Source organism: Chlamydotis macqueenii, chromosome 13, assembly GCF_036417535.1.
Source record: "Chlamydotis macqueenii isolate bChlMac1 chromosome 13, bChlMac1.mat, whole genome shotgun sequence".
In the NCBI taxonomy this organism is placed as follows: domain Eukaryota; kingdom Metazoa; phylum Chordata; class Aves; order Otidiformes; family Otididae; genus Chlamydotis; species Chlamydotis macqueenii.
The window spans coordinates 3,068,594-3,089,279 of NC_141568.1; the positions used below are offsets into that span (position 1 = coordinate 3,068,594).

Sequence of the window (20,686 nt, forward strand, 5' to 3'; positions counted from 1 at the left end):
CTGGGTCAATCCATAACGCAACAGGGGAAGTTTGAGATGCTGGAAGTTTTCATTGGCAGAATAACGGCTTTTAACTGCTAAGGTCACCTGGGCATCTTCACCAAAGCAAGCAGTATTGCACGAGTCAACAAGAACATCAAATGATCATGTTACTTAATTTGCCATCATTTGGAAGGGGAAGGCAGCAATGTATAATTATTTTTTTGCTTTTCTTTCCTCTGCTTTCTAAGCTCATGATGTAAGGAGTATGTTTAAGTAGTAACATAACCCCTGACTCCTACCCTTGAAGTGCACAGCTACTGAAACAAGACGCAGAGGACTCTGCAGTGCTTATGTTTTAATTCAGGCTAAGTGACACTGAAAATAATTTTGAGCTGGAGAAAAAGAGAGCATTTTAGAGCACAGCACTATTTTTTTCAGAAACTTTTCCTTTGTTGACCTTACATAACATTGAAGCAACGCTTTCCTTGAACACCTCTGTACAGAGTACACGATAATGATGAGAACTTTTAACTTAATACTGTACAAAATGTCTGACCTTTGAGGCATAATAACGCACTTAAAATATACTTAACAGCACCCTCTGGCTAAAAAAAAGTTTCCAACTCATACATAAAAAAAAATATCCATTTAGATGCTTACTTTGACTATGTGCCCAGCATCAATGGCAAGAGTGCTTCTGTTTAGAAAGGATGGTTCAGCCAAAATTCAACTTGTTTTTCAGGAACAGGAAACCAAAGAAAAAAAAAATCATCATTCTCCTTTACACCCTAAGTGAATCTTCATGTGTGTGCAAATCCTCCTGCTCAATATAGTACTTGATAGCACTTTCACAATGAAACTTTGCCAGTGCTGCTGTGTAACCCTCACCACTGTCTGATGGTGTGGGTGCAGGAAGACCACACCGGTGGTGACAAAGGCACAGCAGGAACAGGCTTGGCTACCATCTCCAGCAACTTCTGAAACAAGTCCATATCAGGCTAGTCAGCCACAAGTTTTGACCGTGGTCTGTCTGCTTTACATTTCCACTACAATTAATATTGTTGTAACTTCATGGAGGCAATGGAATCACATCAAATTATAAGAGACAAGATAATCAGGGGAAGCATCTATTTTGTAACTATCTGCATCCACTAAAAATGCACCTGAAGTGTTTTGGGGAAAAGCAGAGGAGAAAACTCATCCTCACTTTCCTCTGCCAGATTGACTTGCCTTGTTTGTTTGGAAAGCCGGCTTCACGCTTTGCTGTTCAGCCGGCAGAAATCGGAGGATATACTAATAGCCTTGAAAACTTAGGTTGGTTTCTCACAAAACAAAGAAAACATGCCTATTTTTTTTCCTTTCTTCATCTTCATTTCTGACTATTGATTCCTACTTGCCCTTTGTTTCTCTGATTCTTGGCCAGCTCAACTCGCAAAGTATTACCCCCGAGGCTCAAGCCTTTCAAAGAGGATACAGCACTCTCTGCGGTCGCTTTATCCTTGTAATCGAGAAAAGCCCTGTGCTGTGCTCCTTGCCAATTCACTCGTAAAGGAGTTGCATGGAACTCCCTTAAAGCACATTTCAGCTCGCTCACTCTTACGCTGGGAGGTATGTTCCCCACATACACAGTAGTAATCATGCCAGATCCCTCTAATCTGGGACTTAAAGAATCACTTTCAACATAATGTTGTCCTATTTGAGCCGAGCCCATTGCAGCCTGCAGTCTTGTGTTCTCAGCCATCGCCTCCTCATTTAACGCTGCTGGTGTGTTGGCGTTTGCTGAGTCTGAATGTTCATCTTGGAGGGAAACATCCTTGCCAGTCTGCTTCTCTCTGTATCGAAGACTCTTTAGAATGGGGATTTTTTCCAGCATCTCATAGCTGACCTAAAAAGGAGGAAGACAGATCCAATTATGAGATTTCTCTCCTTCCAGAAAAAGGAGAAGACCCGTTTGTGCCATAAAAAGAGAGGAACCTTATTATGTTGCTACCATTCAGAGTGCCAGAGCATTCAAAATGTTACTAATTGCTGGCCCAATTCTGAAGTTGCTCCCTAAATACACAGTGCAGTACAAAAATAAACATTAGTTATTCTTTAGGCAAGCAGCACAACGTAGATCCAGCAGGAAAATCAAAACCAAACTCAGAACTATTCGGTTTTGATATTTATTTATCAGGGTGCTTCCAGATTCGCATTCTCATTGTTATCCCTTAGTATTTGCTTTGACCGAGGGCCTGCGCTCCTGCTCTGGCAGAATCTTACATGCCTGCAGTTCATCAGTCACTCGAATTCTGCAGACCTCATCGTGCTTTTTCCCCCCAAAACAGGATATCCCGTAGGCTGGGTCATACAATGGGGAAGGACGCTGGTGTGAAGTTTGCAGCTGGGGAGTGTGCCTTGTAGCGGGGCTCCTCCGAGTGTGGGCCCAGCTGGAGGCACGTTCTCTGGTTGTGGCACATCACCACAGCCTCCCTCTTGTCATCTGACCTCGCGCACCACCCGCAGCTACTCATCAGATCCCACACCAGTCTGCTGGGATGGATCACAGAACGGAAGAGCGCCCGGACACTACACTTCAAAACCGTGAACCCTCTATCCTCTCCATCCATTCCCAGTTCATAAGCAGCTTTTCTGGAAGGGCTCTTCCTCTCAACAGCTGAACCCTATCCATCTGAGGCATGAGATGCCCCAGGCTGCTCTCAGTGACTGGCAGGAAACGCAGTGGTTCCCCAGCTCATGTGGTCTAGCTCTTGGCTTGCAGACTGCAGTTGGAAGGAGGAATGATTCGTACTTGGCTGCTGGACAAGCAGAACATCCATCAACACAAGATCCAATTCTTAAATTTAGGGAGCAAAATAGAGCCTAGGGAAGCGATGCCTGAGCTAGCAGAGACCCGAGCTAGCAGCCTACAGTGTGAGCAAGGGTACTGCACCCAAGCTTATGAGCCACTGCTTCTCAGCAGGCTGTGCTGGACTAGCAATAGCGTATCCTGGCTAGAATATGCCTGCAGATCTCCCAGCTCAGAGCTCTGTCATCTCAGAGCCCCTGAATTCCTGGTTCTACAGTTACAGTCAGAGTGAGTTTGGATCTGGCTGCACCACAAAAAGTCTAAAATTTACAGATCTCTAGGGAGAGTAGCCCGGCTCTAAAGTGACTCGAGTAAAATGCAAGACAGGGTGAGGGTAATGTCAGGTTCAGGTAACAGGAAAGCCAGTTAACAGAAGTCCCTCAAACATTCCCAGACCTCCTCTTCTGAGGAGAAAACAGGCAAGTTTTATTTCAGGCTGAAACTAAATACAAATACAACTGACAAGAAGCCTGTCCTAGCTCTCTCTCGTTAATATACTGTCAAACAGCAGGATAGGACCAACCAGTATGGGCAGAGGCCACCTCCATTCTGCCACACCGCAGACCCAGAGCCAAGGTGTTTGGGATCAGGCCCTTTAAACAAGAAAACCTTACAACTGAGAACAGTCTCTGAACAAATCTGGCCTGATCTGGCAGCCAGTACAGAGAGGCAAGGACTTCCTCTGGGGCTCTGGGAATCTCTGCACTCTGAAAGGTACATGCCATTTTCAGATTTTGAGGAGTTATTGCGCTGTGGATTCTTGGACTGATTTGTTTTTCTCAGCCAAGAATTCTGACTGCTGTGTTAGACAGCAAACTCCCCTTCCCTGGGCAATACAACATCAAACCGATGGCTAAAGCCATCTTACTTTATTTTTACTGGCCAACAATTAGGGACATTTGTTGTCTTCTGTCAAATTTCTATGTGAAATGTAAGCTCTATGCTAATTAAACCAAACAGGAAAAACATTTTTCTATTCTCATGCAACTAATCACTCCTGGGCCCAAAGCACAACCTCAACCTATTACCACGTGTACGAACAGTTCCTTTCACCCTGAAATTAAACTCCATTCCCAAGGCACGGACTGGGTGTTCAGTTAGAAAGATCAACATCCCCAAGGGCAAGCCCTCACCACTTTGTAGATTAAGGGAATCAAAGAGATGGGCACTGAGAGAGCAATCTCTGGAACTCCCAGGCTTTCAAGGACAAACCAAGGAGAGGATTTAGATAAACCAGGGGCCAACATACTCTCCAAGAAACTTCAACTGGCCAGATTTCAAGATCGTCTCTCCACTCACTAGAGCGACCAGTAGTTTTTGGCACCCGACTGGAGCTCCTGGAGCTACTGTTTCAGGCTCCGTGCAAACTCAGGAAGATGTAGTTACAACAGCATATACGTCTTCACAAGGGCTACAAACTGTCGTTCTCTATAAAAGCTGAAGCTCTGACCAAACACCACCCTGAAGCGAACCTATCACTGCCTTAAATACACCGCTGTGCAGATATAACAGTAAGTGGCCTTTCCAGTACCAAAGCAACAAAGGCAGTTGACTTGGCACTCAGATTTTTTTTTTTTTTGTAATAGAAAACATTCTGTAAAAACGTACATTAGACAAGTCTGCCACAAAAGAGACACCTTAAGGACTATTTTCCTAGGGTCTAAGATAATCTTTCAGCTGGGACAAACCTTCTAAATCCTTCCCTATTTTTCCCTACTTTTATGCCAAGGAAAGGTAGAAACTCAGTTTGGGATTTCAGAGTTTCAACTCAACAAACCAATTTGCTATCTTTTTTGGGGTGCAGGGGGTGAGAGCCAAAAGGGCAAAGGGGGCAGTGGGTGGCAGAGGAGAGGAAAAAGCTTGCTCTGCTCTGTTGCAAAATAACAAACAAAAGAACTCTGTGGTAGTACAATGTGTTGCTAATTACGATCATGCAAAAAGTTTCTTTTGTCTTGTGAGCTGTGGAGGACTGCAATGATTTATTTCCATGTGGAGAGAGGCCAAAGATATTCCTCCTCTCTTTCAAACAAGCTGCACGTTTCTTGGTCCTGTGCCGGCTGGTCACTCCTCCCCAGCCTTGCTTACTGCTTTAGGCTAAGCCAGGATGCAAGGGACTTGGGTTCTACCCCGAGTCTGGCTGATCCAGTTATGTGGACCTGGGCAAACCCAGTGGTGGAAGCTTCTTCCCTTGCTCCCTCCATCCCTATAAAGTCAAGGCCAAACCATTTATTGATGTTTGTAAACTTTGTACTGAGTGTTGGGATTTAGCTAAATGACTGGCTTTGGCAGTGAAGCCAGCTGAAGAAGTTTCCCATTATCCCCTGACCACCAATTCCCAGGCCAGTTCCATACTTCAGCCCTCTGGGGTTGGCCAACAGAAGTGCTTGTGGGTCTGCGCTATAAACTCTGTAACTGAAGTGATTCAGGTTAAAAATAACTCCACCAAAGGCAATTAATCATTTAACAATCCTGCCTACTCCCTGCCATAGCTGGGAGAGCCTTGGGGAAAGAGGACAGCAGGGTAGATGAATTCTTCTGGCACACAATTACCGGGCTATGGGAAAGGAGCTGAGAAGGGAAATGTGGCCCCTTTCTGACAGAAACCTGAAGAAAACAAAATCTTGGATGCTGACTGCCAATACAAATCTCCCAGCACTTAACCCTGAGCATCCACTCTTACACCACCTGGTTTGGTCCCAAAACAACGCAGTGGCAGATGGACTTCTGCAACATCTCTGCTGCAACATCGGGGCTCTCTTCAACCTCTGTTATTCCAGAACAGTGAACGTAGCCACTTTCAATATTTTGCTGGGGAAAATGAAAGATGTGTTTGTCCTCTGACAGAATGAGTAATGCTGACCCCTGATAGAGTGCAGGCCAAGCCAAACACCACTTTGATTTCCCTGGCAGCAGAGGCGGTGCCGTTCTGATGTACGGCAGATGAGGGAAGGACAGCGATAGATTGGAGAGCATGCTAGGTCTGCTATTTAATTCTTCACATAGCTACCCCTCTGCACAGACCAACTGATGTGGCTCAAGACGAAGACAGAAGCTGCTGCCCTGCCCTGGAAGGCTGCAAACACAAACAGTCTTTAGCAAAGCAAATCCACCAGCCCTTCCAAGTACTGAGGCTGGTAGGCAGAAGATGTTTGAAAGATTCATCTTTGCCCACGCCTGAGGGGTGTCTGACCCTAGACTCCTCACAGGAGAGAGCACACTTCTCCTGTTGTCTCCTTAATCAGTTGCTTGTTTGAAGGAGCACCGAGTTCACAGGGGTTTAAAGCACAGACAAAGCCAAGACAGCTAGGACGGGCCAGCACAGTCGAACATTTTATCATTCATTTGCACAAAATGTCCAAATATGTGCACGCAATCCGAGGGCATATTTCTGGGAGCTGGCAGCCCATGAAGTCTGCTAGTGTCCCTCAGGAGAAACTTATGCAACCCACATTTGGAATCCATCAGCAAAAACTGATCCCATGGACTCTGCAGCAAGGTCAGATTTGCAAAGGTGTTGAGATGTTTAACCATGCGTGGAAGCATGCCCTGCTGGTGCTATCCCTCCAAAAAACAAAACAAAATCAAGGCTAAACTAACAGCAAGTTTCTTCTGATGGCAACGCTGTATCCCTACTCAAGGTTTTGCCAGCTTGAAAGTGTGGGTTTTTTTTTTTGAACTTTGAAACCATCACAGAATCACAGACTGATCTGGGTTGGAAGCGACCTTAAAGACCACCTCGTTCCAACTCCTTTTCGCTGGGCAGGGACACCTCCCACTAGACCAGGTTGCTCAAAGCCCCAGCCAACTTGGCCTTGAAACAACATTATTTTACTTCCCAAATAGTCTGTCATAGACCCAAATCCAAAGCTGTTTGTTTTTAGATAATTTCCATTTCTGACACTGGGTACTAAACTTGTTCAACATTAGACACAGGGATTTTCCCCAGTTCATTTCATTTTGGGAAAAATCTTCTCCTACTTCTACAAATTTCTCAGCAAAAGAATGATTGAAGAAACAGAAGGAAATGCTTGCTAAAAATCTAGTGATTTTTTCCACCAACTACTCTCATTTCCCTCTTCATGACCCCAAATATTTTAATTGGTCTGTATAGTTTCAATTTAAAATAGGCACAGCACAAATAACTTCATAATTGCGACAAATATAATAGACAGTGTCACAGATAAAGATCACAGCTACCCATACAAAATACTAAATGAGAAAGTAAGTCGTTTCATGAATTTAGAGTTCCCAGAAACAATGGGTCAGATTTGCAAGACAGATGAAGCCAAATAATTCTCCACTGGCATCCAAATAAAGTTTTCCAGAGCGCTCAGCTCTTAGCAGCTCTCGCTGTCCTCCAAGAGCACACAGTGATTTTTCAAAACTGAACTCAGATGCAGAAAACTTACTTGTATACACACTCCAGTACAGCCTTTGTATTTATAAATGTTTCTAGAGTGCCTAGCACTGATTTTGATAATGCTTCTTTGGTATTAATAATATTGTAGCTCTTATACTTCCTTGGAAGTCTTTAAATCAGTGTTTCTGTGACACAAATCACAGCAAGTAATTCACATCTTCCTGCTTGGAAAAACATACTACCTCGACAGCAAGAAATATCTCAGCTGGAAATTCTGCATTGAGAAGAATTAAAAAGACGCAACGGAGGGCAAGTCATGGCAATTACCCCACGGAGTAAATTATTTACTCACAGAGTAACACCTATTTACCCCATCCCCGTATCTGACACACTACTTCCTTCCTGCATAGCACACAACAAATAAAAAGACTCCAGGAAAATGCCGTACCCCTTTGAGCAGAGAAATCTAGCCTGCAGACATGCATTTTGCTTGCTGTGTAAGTACCTTTTTTCCTCTTTCCAGCTGAAAACAGAGTGTATTTATTAATGGCTATTCATCCTAACAGCTTCAGGAAAGCACATCCTTTACAACAACGCTTAGCTGTAATCCCATGTTTGCAAACACCTTTAATTTAAGCTCTTAAATCATTGTCTTGGCTTGATCCAGCCATGTTCCTGAAGGATGAGCTTTTTTTGCAATGTCTTTTACACATCACGCATCTTAACAATAAAGTTAAGCTACCTTCTGTTGACAAAACACCATATTTAGAAGTGGGTTATTTATTTACTCACTACCTCTTGGCTCGTTTAGTTTTGCTCTGAGGAAAAGGAATGCACCAGTAAAGCCAGGATTTGTAGGAGAAAAGGATGCTGAAGAAGCCAGGAAAAGTCAAAGGACAAACACTTAAATAACCCATATCAAATCCCACATTTTTAACACTCTGTCGATTAACCAGACCTCCCACCTCCAAGATCTTCTGTGCAAAAGCTGATCTTACAGTTACCACCACAACCACAAACAAATACAGCTCCCTGTGAAAGAATAATGCTAATTTATTTCTTCTTCATATAGACACAATACTTTGTTCTTGTCCCAAAACAACAGCGATGTAATGATTGTCCCTGCTCTAGCGAGTATCCTCCAATATTCTTATCCGGTCAACATACGCTCTGAAGAAGAGTCAAAAGCAGTTTTAGGTGTTAAAGCAATATTCAGATAAATGCTCAGTGATATAATGTGCTCTGTTCTCAGTGAAAGTTGTAGAAAATGCAGTGACAGCTTTGTTTTTCAGAGATTACTGTAGAAACAAAGCCTCACTGCGTCATGCAAACTGTCTGAAGTCAACGTGGCTCAGGCTTTACATATGACACTGCTAAGCGTCTCCTCAAGCTTTAGACACAAGCACAAAGGAGCTGTGGCAAATACTTCATTATTTTGTGAGATGTATATTATAATACTGACTTTTTTTTTCTCTAAAAAGCAAGGAAATGCAAAGGTAACATTGAATTTGATACATTGCTTGGGACTGACTGACTTTGCATGAGTGGTAAAAAGTTGCACAAAAATTCAATGGCCCCTGCAAGAGACTGTGTTTCCCAGACCTTTGAAAAATGTCACTGCTAAAGGGGATCAGACAGAAAAAAAAAAAAAAAAGGAAAAAAGCGTTAGCAAGGCCACTTACTGAGACTGAAGTCTGACACTGAGACAGACTGTGATCAGAAGTATGTTGGCAAGACAGATGGAGCACAAGGGGTAGGCCTTCAAAACAATTACATTCAATAATATCCTAAAAAATTACAATTCAAAAATAATTCAATGGAAAAAATGCACTAGCATAGACAGAGCTTTTATTTATTTATTTATTTATAACCTCAAATCCTCAACCACAGGCGGGGTAAAACACTCGCCTACCACAGGAATAAAAATAGTACTGGACAGGATTGTTTGTTGTAGATACATTACCTTAACACATTTAACTGGTTTTGCTAGTTGGCAAGTCCTTAACGAACAACTCCTGACTTCCCTAGAAGTATTCCCTAGTAATTCCTCAGTGGTTTCTGCAAGACACGGGTATACTGCTCCTCATTTCAGTGTTCCTGCTGCTACCCAATCATGCGGGATTGCGTCTGCTCCCTAACTGGATGACTTCAGGAATGAAAGTCTAATGACAAAGGAAAAGTTTTCCTAGCGTGAACTTCCAGTAAAACAATTCACTAAATGCTCTTCTGAAACCATCTGTGAAGCTGCTAAAGTTTCTGACAATCCTGGGGTGGCTTGAGCCAAACCCAGAAAACAATATCCATCAATAAATAACGATTCATTATTTGAAGCAGAATAAAGTCACTATTCCTCCACCTGAAAACAAGCTCCACCCACAAATTCATCTATCCTTTGAAAGTTAATCCCATACATCCACTACGTAAACAGCAACGTACCAGCCACTAGGTCACGCTTTGCTTTCCCAACACCAGCAGCACACACTCCACTCAGTCCACATGGCCTAACGCCGTACAGTTACCTCTACAGTACTGTCTCCAGAAACAAACACAGCCAATTTTAGTGAGCGCTGAGGAACAAAACACATAGGGTTGAGAAGCCCCTCAGCTTACATAGACTATTAGACCACAAACAACTACAAGAAATTATGTCTATCTTAACAATTCATGAAAACGTCTCCAGTGACTCTCATCCTACAGTCTGCTTGACACCGCAACCTCAGCTCCAATAATACATTTCTCCTCCTCACCATTACCATTTAAAAAACAGATGCTGCTGTTTTGTTTCATCTGACAAACACATCTGTTGCTTTCCCAAGTATTTCTGAGGTAACAAATGTGTTTACATGTGGAAATGGGGGACTTATCAACAGAATGTCAGTACCAGTAAGCCACCGTTCGCACTTGCCTTATGCCATATTATTCCCCGAGGTTTTGGTCGTTTGCAATTAGTCTTAATAGTTCTTGTTGGAGTGAGTATATAATCCACAGTTAAATCATGATCACCAAGAAGCTCTTCTGCTATGTCAACCACCTGCAAGGAACAAGAGATTGGGTTAAACGGTTAAAAAACAAATTCACTACAATTGCGCGCCACTCCTGATGCCTTGCAACAGATGAAAATCTGTCAGTGACAGAGGAAAGGAAGTAAAGATGTTATACTAACACAATTCTGAGTCTGCTCTTCAGAAAAATGTTCAGTATCACACAATTCTGACTCGTCACTCAAGAGTGGACATTTGAACTTACCTGACAGTCATGCACAATGGTAACTACAGGTGTATCCTCCTGCACTGCACCCATTGACACCATCATTGCATATTCCATGTCTGCATAACCTTCCCCTTTTCCAATTCTCCAGCCTAAAACAAATGGTGACAGAGAACACGGAAACAGCAGAGTGGAAAGGATGGTAACTGTCAAAAGCACACAATTAAACTAAGCGGTCTGCAACAGACAAACCAAGCACAGAGTTGTAACACGGGAAAAATTCAGATCAGTGTCTCTCACAGAATGCAACTTTCCTGGGAATCAGCACTGAAATTAAAATAAAACGTCAGTTTCAATGAACACCTGAAGGATGCCACGAGCCTCCCATTCAGAAAAAAAATCAAATTTAGTCCAATTCAGCTAACATAGAAACCTATTTACCCTTTGTAATTAGAACTCTCTATTCACGTCAAACATAGGTTAACCTCATCTGGGTAAAGAGAAGTCTGGGTCACACACAAAAAGCATATTATTTTTAGGCAATGGATAAAGTCAGTGGAAAATTTTTCACCATCAGCAGGTCTTCAAAATACTAGCAAATGCAAAATCTGATCCCCAGATAGGTACTGAATCAGCAGCTGTAACACATGTGCTTTCACACACCCTGAGACAGCAGAGCAGATTCTCTATACAGGGAGCCCTCTGATTCTTTGGGGAAAAAAAAAAAAAGTTTAAAATTGCTTGCCTGAACAGTTCTACTGAAGGCCAAAAAACTGGCCTGCACGCTCTAAACCATACTGCTGCCTGCTCACTAAGTCCTGGCGGCATTGTTGTAAAGCAGGCATTGATTCCTCCCGGTTGGACTGGGACCAGTGACTTGTCACACAGAAGAGACAGAACTTGAGACCGTAATTCAGTTCCAAAGATAAGCTCATGTCTGTCAAAACGAACACGCAGTGTAGTCTACTGACATTGTGCACTGCGATTTAAGACCCTCCTCCTGAAAAGCTTACAAGGCTTTATCTTACCTTTTTCAGAGACAGCCACTGATCCTACAACAACCAAGTCCACTCGTGCTTTCGCATCAAGACCCACAGGCACACTGTATTCTTTTATACCCTGCAAGAAAAACTTAATTTTAGGTTTGCAGAGCCCAGAGTCTTCAAACCAGTGAGGCAGAAATCCAGAATATTTTGATAAATCCAAGTAACTCCCCACATTTCAAAGTGTTTCTTCCATGTATAGCCAAGCTGCACATGTCTGGAAAGTTATCCCCTAGGGAATCCTAGAATACATTCCCTACTATAGTGACAAGAATTTTGGCACACTTCAAGGACAGATAAGGGACGTGAGCACTTTTCTAAGCAAGGGCACTTATTTAGGATCAAAAATTCCTATTTTGAAACCCTTTATTAGAAATCTATTTCTAAAAATGAGGGCAAACGACACTTCCTACCCTACTACTACTACTAACTTGAAGTCATAACATACATAAGATGTAAATTTATGCCCATGAGGAATACCAGAGCGCTACAAATTCTTAAATTAATTCCTACATGCAAAACACAAAGTTAATTTAGACACAGACAGCTACAGAATAATACAGCTAAACTGTTGTCTGAAGCCACCCAAAATACTTTACTGAAGCACAGCCAGGAACACAAGCTGGATCACTCTCCATGTCACACCGCATTCTCTGCACTGCCAGTTTCCCCACACCTGTGTCTTTAAAAGCACCTTCCAAAGCTGCCTGTGTGTTCCCCAAGACTACGTTCCTCAACGCTTCGCTGTGTGATCATCATTCAGGATGTGCCGCTGTGAAGCTAAGCTATCTTTACCAAAACCTTCTATCTAATGCACTACTTAACAGAAAAACACACACTGTTCCTGACAAGAGGAAAGACAAATCTCCCACAGCCCTGTCATCCTTTTTTCTTCCCCTCTCTCCCGACTCATTCCTGCCCACTCCTCTTCAGGCTCCTCTCTAAAGAACGTATCCTAACAAAATTCTGTCCAGAGCTGCAGAAATTAAAAATGGTGCTTATTCGGGCTTTCAGCCATCAGAGGTTTAGAACTTTTAAAAAGATTTCTTGCGGCTCATTCACTCTTAATATGTGTGTACAGCGTAATGTAAATCCTCCTCGCACCAATTCAACTTTGTGCTAAGTTAATCCTCGCAACAAAAAGTCAAACATTTTCTGTGTAGAACACAAAACCAAAAAGATCAGTAATTTGTGGCTGACTATCAGTAATCATGCTCATTACCCACTTCACAGCAGTGTGGTAAGAATTGTTTGCACAGTGCTTTGTAAACATAAACTGCTAACAGCATTTATTCATTAGTACGCCTGGTTGGGGGAAAAACAGACACACGGTGGTAAGATCACAGATCAGATATGAGACCTGAGGCAGGCCAAGAGAAAAGTCTTTTTCAAAAGTGCTCTTCCACCCTGAAAAGCTTAATTAGTTAATGACTTTAATAGAACTTCCAACAAAGAAAGTTGCTACTAATTACCATCCATTTACAACCCTCAGTTGTAAACAGGATTACCGCAGAACTTTATTGCCTTTCGCAGGAGATAAAGAACGAAATAAAACCTACATAGCCGGCCTGTTCTTTTTGTACAAGTTATAACTTCACATCAAATAAAGCTGCGCACACAATAAGGCAGGTTTCTCTGCCAACTCACTTCGGCGGTACAGTACGAATTTTAACACCAGAGGGCAGCAACACATCACACTTCGAAAGAAAACCGTTAACACATTTTTGTACCTGGGTTGATGCAAACGACAGAATTAAAGTTTCTTTAGACTTAGGATTTTAAAAGAACTGATCTTTCCTATTTAGTAACACCTAATATTCTATCGACTAGGTTATGCAAAAACTGTAAACACTAAAATATTCCTCATAGGGCTCACTAGCTCTGAACTGCAGGAGAATATACGGGAGCCCTATTCATTAGAAATCTACAGATTTAAGTCACGTCTGAACGTTGCTCATACTGTTCCAAAAAGCATTCACAAAATATCGATACCATTCTGCTAATAAAATACAGCGAAAAGACTAAATTTCCTCATTATTTAAGTACCAACAAAAAAATATTAATGGTGGATGGGTACACAAAACCAGGAATAACATACTAGCAGAAGAGCATTTTAGGTAGCATGTGGCTTTCCAACTTCTAGTTGAGTATCATAAACAAGTTAATTCAGACCTCCCCCGTTTTTCATTCCTACTTGAGATGTGGCACATATTCGCAGGATCTCCTTAGTTGCACCTGAAGGTGGAACAATCCTATTGAACAGCCCAGTTCTCAGACGCGGCGTTGGAACCAACAAAGTCTTCCTTGCCTGTGTAACAAAAGAAGTTATTACATTAAACAGAGGTAGGCCACTAAAGAAGTATTTTTATTGCCTCACACGTCTCCGTGTGGTCATTCATCTTATTTGCTACAGAGCAGTTAGCACTGTTGACTGTGCAGTGCTTGCAGATGAATCTCCACCAGTACAGCAAAATCCCAGAGAAGATTTTATTTAAGAAACAGACAGAAGACATAGCTACTGGTCTAAAGTGCACATCCACAAACGAGCTACACGTATAAGCCAGTGACCATGCATAGGTCTGAGGTAACTCTGTCACACATTCACCTTGTGATAAATGTAAGGCAATTTGAGGCAAGGCTACCTTACGTGTTTCACGGAATAAGGGTACAATGACAGTGGAACAGCTACCGCTCCACAGAAACGTACTAATTTCCCCAAACCCTACCTGCAGCTTCATCATTTGCCAAAAAGGCAAAGACATCTTCACACCAGAAACCTCATGGGGCTCAGGACTGGTGGAAGTGGAAGGCGCTGACCACGAGATGCCGCCAAGCGCCGCACTCTGTCCCACTCTCCTCCTGAGGGGTGCGAAGGAGCCGTTACCTGCAGCGCAGATAGCCGAACACCTTCGAGAGGCTTGTCAGGATCCACTTTAATCTCACTTGCTCTGTTGAACACGTCCAGCTCTTTAATAGAGCCACAAGCCTGGTGAGACCCCTGCATGAAGAAAGGAATCGAGAGGGAAGAGAATATATTCACTTACTTCCAGCGTTAGAAAGCGAGCGTTCTTCTGGGGAGCATCGGGATTTATTTTTACAGTATTGGCGACTTTGAACTCCTGTAAACCCAGAAGCCTTGTCGCAGCATGCGAGGCACCCTGTTTTTGTAAGATAGCAGTGCATCACCAAGGAGTTCACAGCAGAGGCGGAAAATTCACAATCTTTCATCCTACAGAGAGGCTGATTTCCTCAGATTTTACATATGAGGGATATACTGTTAATTTTGTGATGTTTTCTATGGGAAACTCTCACACATCAACAGATGCTGAGCACTTGACTAGTATCTTGCAGACCTTAGAAAAAGAAGGGATGCAAGTATAGTCACGTTGCTTGACTTCACCCTCGACTCAAAGCTGGAGATCAATTTCCCTTTTTAGTCAACAAATGCAAACAGATTCCTTTAAACACAGGCTGCAGTCAGCGACTCTTTTAGATGAAGACTTTTTGGACAAGGCTCTCTCTTCGCAGAGACTATACTGAACTTGGAATATTCACTTCTTAACTGAGTAAGGTACTCAAGCTTAGCAGAGCACACACTCCTCTTGTAGTTTAAGCCGATACCCCCTTGCTCAAGGCTGTAATAAAATCTCAGGCTTCCTCCACCTGCCTCTGCGCCAAACCAAGGCAGAACACCTTGAGTCCCTTGAGCAAAAGCAGAGCCCACCTCCTAATGCTGCTCACGGGCTACAACACCCAGCACACATCCCCACAGTGCTCATTTGGTCATAATTTCTTCAACATGTGGCAGATATGCGGCTGCACACCTTGAGCTTGGATTAAAACAGGCAGATGGTAAAGCATGAGTGACTGAATACTTGAAAGTCACAGAATGGTTTGGGTGGGAAGGGACCTTCAAAGCCCACCCAGTCCAACCCCCCTGCCAGGAGCAGGGACATCTCCAACCAGACCAGGTTGCTCAGAGCCCTGTCCAACCTGGCCTGGAATGTTTCCAGGGATGGGGCATCCACCACCTCTCTGGGCAACCAGTTCCAGTGCTTCACCACCTTCACTGTAAAAAAAATCTTCCTTACATCTAGTCTAAATCTACCTCCTCCTAGTTTAAAACCATTACTCCTCATCCTATCACAATAGGCCCTGCTAAAAAGTTTCTCCCCATCTTTCCTGTAGGCCTCCTTTAGGTACTGGAACCAGAGCCTTCTCTTCTGCAGGCTGAACGGCTCCAGCTCTCTCAGCCTGTCCTCTTATTTCTTCCTCTCACCCACCAAACTAGGGACACAACGAAGCCAGAGCAGGACAAAAGGTTCTCCCTTGGCCAACACTTGGCCACCATTCACATCTCAGTAGCACACTGTATGCTCCTAGGCTAAGTCCTACAAGACAGGTGACCTCAGCTTTCCATCCCAACGGACCTGCCAAGGACCCTGGGGAGTGAAATCCAGTTACAAACGCCTCAGTTTCCACACTCAAACGTTTATCTCATTCACAAAGTGGTTTTGTATCCACTGACTAAAGCACAGCACGCACCTGCCACATTTTGTCAGGCACAGATATCTGCATTTCTTTATTCGACGTAAATTTTATATATATATGTATTGATGGGACAAGCGGTGATGCTTTTAAACTAGAAGGAGGTAGATTCAGACTCAATATAATGATTTCTTTATTTTTTTTTTACAGTGAAGGTGGTGAAGCACTGGAACTGGTTGCCCAGAGAGGTGGTGGATGCCCCATCCCTGGAAACGTTCCAGGCCAGGTTGGCCGGGGCTCTGAGCAACCTGATCCGGTTGGAGATGTCCCTGCTCCTGGCAGGGGGGTTGGACCGGGTGGGCTTTGAAGGCCCCTTCCCACCCAAACCATCCTGTGACATTATACATGCACGCTGTTTGCGTCGTGGTGCCTTCCAGAGCTCTGCCACCCTCCGCTGTCACTCCCCAAGCACCCAGGCCGCAGCTCACAGCTGCCCGTTTGAGTCGGGGGGCACACGGACCCTGCGGGCCTGGGCTGCGGAGGCTGAGGGAGGAGGAAGGAAGCGGCCCGGGCCCGCAGACCGGCTCGCCGTACCTTGAAGTTGGGGATGCGGCGGTGCACCGGCCGCGGGAAATCGGCCAGGCCGCTGGCCTCCAGGTAGTCCCACACCTTCTCCCGCACGTCCCGCTTGGAGGCACCTGGAGGAGGGCAGAGCTGGGGGCACGGCCCGGCGCCTCACGGGGCGGGGGGGGGGGGGGGCAGGGGGGGGGCCGGCGGCCGCGGCCGTTGGGCTGGGGCCCGCGGGCCCCTCCGCCCCCTCCCTCATCACCAACGGCCGCGCTCGCGCCCCGCGCCCTGACGTGACGTAACCCACCGCCCCGCCCCGCCCCGCCGCGCGCGCCGCTCACCCGCGCGCAGCCGCACGCCCCCCTCCATAGCAGCGCCGGCGGCGGCGGCGGCGGGGGGGGGGGGTGGAGAGGCGGGGCATCCGCCTTAGCTCCGCCCCTTCCCTACGCGGCTTTACGGCGGCGCTGAGGGGCCAAGAAACCTTGAGGGCGAAGCGGCGGGGGCCTGGTGCGAGGAGCGGCGTGTGCTGAGGGAAAAACGCTGCTTTGCCCAAAGTGTGTGCCTGTGGCATTCCCTCCTCTGAGCGGCCCTGTTGGCGGGCAGCTTCCCTGCCCGCCAGACACGGGCCCTGCAGCGAAGGGCTGCCGGTGTCCTCCTGCCTGGGCTGAGGGCCAGCTGCGAGGGGCCGCACGCCCCAAAATCCGCAACGGCCTGGCCGGTTTTGCTCAAGTTAGACGTAAAATGGGACATGCCGTACGGTTAACATCGCGAGAGTGTCCCCCAAGGCTGCCGAAATACCGCGGGCTTTCGGTCCCGTGTTACAGCCGGGGGCAAAACGCCCCACTTTTCATAAAATAAACTCCCAAATCCGTTGTTTTTCCAATTAAAATTGGCTGGTCATGAATAAAGCAATGGCTTTATTCCAGGTCTGCCAGCTTTCAGAAAATGCGTTTCTCACTTGTATTCAATAGGATAGTAAACCATTTGCTTGCATGATTTATTATTTGTAGAATTAACGTGTTTGACAATTACCCCAAGAAGAAGGAGGACAAGGCGAATCCCGACATTCCTGAGCGGAGTGGGATGGAAGGGTCATGGGAACAATGAAACGGAGGTTTATTTTAAAGTGTGTCGGGGAAGGGGGGGAATGGCTTTTGAATTTGGTTTCCAATCTGCTTGCCTTGGATGCTACCGATACACATCCACCGTCAGAGCTGACTGTTGCTCTGCCAGCCAAAAAGCGGAACAAATTCGGATGCTCTTCCCTGAACAGTTGCAGATGTATAGCTGGGCAGATGCAAACGCCTTTTCTCTCTGCGGCTGCTGTTGATTGCTGAACTGGTTTTTTTTTTTTCTTTCAAGGGCCAGGGCTCCGCTGGGTTCAGGAGTCTTTCCCCCTCCAACTACGTGTGCTTTTCAAACTCAGCTTAACGTCAACGTATTGGGCCAAACGCTGCGGAGCAGCTGCGGTGAGCCCGAGGCTTCACCTTTCCACCAAAGTCCCTCGTAAGCGTTCAAAGAAAGCGCTCAGAGCCCTGCTTCGGCAATGGGGTGCCTTTGGGAAGAGCCTTTTCACTACCTCGGAGTGCTGCTGGAGCCAGTGGGAATCCGTCCAGGCATAATAGACCACCCATGTGGAGCTGGGCCTAAATGTTTGAAGCTCATTCCTCCACTTCCTACTCACGGAAAACTCCCAGCGACTTTGATATCTCTGCGGGGAGTTCAGGATCGGGCCTTTGGTGAGCGATTTACAACCTCTCTGTAATTCAGCGTCGCAATTTGCGCTCCCGGCCTGCGAGTGCCAGCCCTGTCCGTCCCTCCGCCGTCACCCACGATCGCCACGCTTGCAGCTCGTGGGACTTGTTTCTGCTCCAACACGCTCTCCTCCTCCTCTCCTTTGAGGAAGGGAGAGTGAGTGAGGTAGCAACAGTGCCGCTAATTAATACGTGAACAATCAAGGGGGGCTGAGAACCTACCAGACCACCTACATCTCCCTCCAACCTCCGTGCAAGATGCTCAGTAAAGCTGTTCCTTACGTGGATTTGGCTTCCAAAAAAGAGGGCCTGAGCTGCCTTTCTAGAAATCAGGGTACTTTGCCTTAAGCAGATGAGGGCTTTGCTAATAGGGGACGACTTTTCTGCTGGTTCAATTCTCTGCTTTGGTTCTACAGGTCTGAAATCTGCCCCAAATCACTTTTCCAGGGTCTCTTCTATCACGCTGCGTGCTGCAGTGATGTGGGTCGTATGGATGCCACTGGAAAAGCCTCTCTTTTCTGTGAGAGGCAGGCAGGGCCGCTAACATCTTTGTAAACGGAATTAGTCTATTGGAGGTCCTGGGCCGCTTCTAATATCCATTTAACCAAACTGAATAAAACGCTCTTGTGAAAGAGGGTAAAAAAAAAAGATCTGGGCTTTCAGCAAAAAGACAAAATGCAGCTCTTGAGACACCCACAATTTGTGAAAACACCTAGAAAAAGGGAGTGCCAGATTAATACAAACGCTGTGAACAACGCAGAAAGAAGCTCCTTGTGCCGCAAGAATCATTTCTCTGCGGTGCAGGCTGTGCAGGCAAGGGCAGCCATGGAAAACAGATGAAATGCACCTGAAGTGGAAAGCTAAACTAGCGATATCACTCTGCTTGGTTTTCAATGCTGAAAATTAAAAAGAGGCTGTACGTTTTAAAGGCAACATTTTTTAACAAGGTTTTTGTTCATACAGCGTATTAGCTGAGTACTAGAAATGAGTCTTTCGAAGCGCTGTGATGTGAGTTTCCCTGTGCGAACAAACAGCGCGTGGCCGGGTTTTTTGTGCTTACGAAAGGAGGCACGCTCGGGCAGGTGGGGCTGGCCCGGGCTGACCTGTTTGAGCCCAGCGTCGCCTGCTACTGGAAAATGGGTGTGCGGTCTGTGCCAGCCCCTGCAGCAAGCGGCGGGGCCCTCACCTGGGTCGGTCACCAGTAGAGATGCGAAACTGGTGAACGAGCAGAAAGCCGTGTGTGTCAGTGGGTCTGAGCTGGACTGGTGCCACTGTTTGCACTGCCAAGACATAGCTTTTCCTTTTCTTTATTTCTTTCTTTCTCTCTTTCTTTCTTTCTCTCTTTCTCCCTTTCTCCATTTCTCTCTTTCCCACTCTTCTCTGCCTCTCTCTTCTCTGCTTTATCTTTCTGTCTTTCCTTCTTTCTTCCCCTCTTTCTCTCCTTCCTTCTTGCTCTCTTTTCTTCTTTCCTTTATTCTTTCTCTCTTTCTTTCTTCCCTTCTTTATTTATTTCTCTTTCTTTCTTCCCCTCTTTCTCTCTTTCCTGCTCTCTTTCTGGCTCTCCTTCTTTCCTTCTTTCTTCCTCTTGCTCTTTTTCTTTCTCTCCTTCCTTCTTGCCTTCTTTTCTTCTTCCTGTCTTTCTTTCTTTCCCTTCTTTCTTTCTTCCTCTCTCTCTTGCCTCCTCTATCTCTTTCTTTCCTCTTTCCTCCCTCCTTTTTGTCTTTCTCTTTCCTCCTTTCTGCCTTTCTCTCTCTTTCAGCCACTCTCGTGCCTTCTTTCTCTCCTGTTCCCATTCTCCATTCCCTTTCTCTCTTGCACCCTTCTTGCGCGCTCTCTCTTCCTTGCTTGCTCACTCACCCTCCTTTTATTTGACCCTCTCTCTCTGTCACCCCAATTTTTTTCCCTCGCCTCCTTTCTCCCCGTCCCCTCTCCCCTCCGCCAAGTTCTCCCGCACAACCGGGACCCCCGGGGCGGGCGGCCGGTGCGGTGGCGGGGCGGGGGTGCGAGCCCCCCGGTGTCCCCTGGGGGGCAGCACACGGCCGCTTCCAGCCCCCCGGGGCGGGCAGGTGAGCGCCGCACCCGCCACCGGCCACCGGGCACCGGGCAGCGGGCACCGGCCCGGGGAGCCGGCGTGGGGAAGGGCCCCGAGGAGGGGAAGGGGTCCGGTCGTTGCCGGCCAAAGGCGAATAAAACCCGCGGCCGGGCGTTAGGGCGGGCAAACGGCGCTCCCGGAGCCCGGCAGCGGGGGGGAGAGGGGAACCGGCCGTGCCCGGGGGGAGAGACCCTTCCTGTGCCTCCTCTCTCCGCCCTCTCCCCTTTGGACGCGGGATATTTTTCATAATCATGATTTTTAATTTTGTTTTTCTTCCTGCAATGTGAATTTCGGGCTTTTCCGAGGCCGTCGGTTCAGCCCCTGTTCCGTTCCCAGCTGCAGCAA

General features: G+C 46.0%; 1 protein-coding gene across 1 annotated transcript; it reads right to left on the bottom strand.

Moving 5' to 3' along the window:
• Nucleotides 1-317: 317 nt before the first annotated feature.
• Nucleotides 318-16,935, bottom strand: MTHFSD (methenyltetrahydrofolate synthetase domain containing). Its single transcript, XM_086758382.1, has 8 exons — nucleotides 16,837-16,935; nucleotides 16,523-16,626; nucleotides 14,325-14,438; nucleotides 13,635-13,748; nucleotides 11,426-11,516; nucleotides 10,437-10,549; nucleotides 10,096-10,221; nucleotides 318-1,867 (listed from the first exon to the last, which is right to left on the bottom strand). The coding sequence occupies exons 1-8, from the start codon at nucleotides 16,862-16,864 to the stop codon at nucleotides 1,352-1,354; spliced, it is 1,206 nt and encodes a 401-aa protein (XP_086614508.1). The 5' UTR covers nucleotides 16,865-16,935; the 3' UTR covers nucleotides 318-1,351.
• Nucleotides 16,936-20,686: the final 3,751 nt, after the last annotated feature.

Excerpts from the sequence above, each read along its gene's own strand:
- MTHFSD (XM_086758382.1), bottom strand. The coding sequence starts at position 16,864 with ATGGAGGGGGGCGTGCGGCTGCGCGCGG. Across the intron at positions 16,627-16,836 it reads GGGCGTGCGGCTGCGCGCGG|GTGCCTCCAAGCGGGACGTG; the intron begins GTGAGCGGCGCG and ends GCCCTCCTCCAG. Across the intron at positions 10,550-11,425 it reads AGTGGCTGTCTCTGAAAAAG|GCTGGAGAATTGGAAAAGGG; the intron begins GTAAGATAAAGC and ends CATTTGTTTTAG.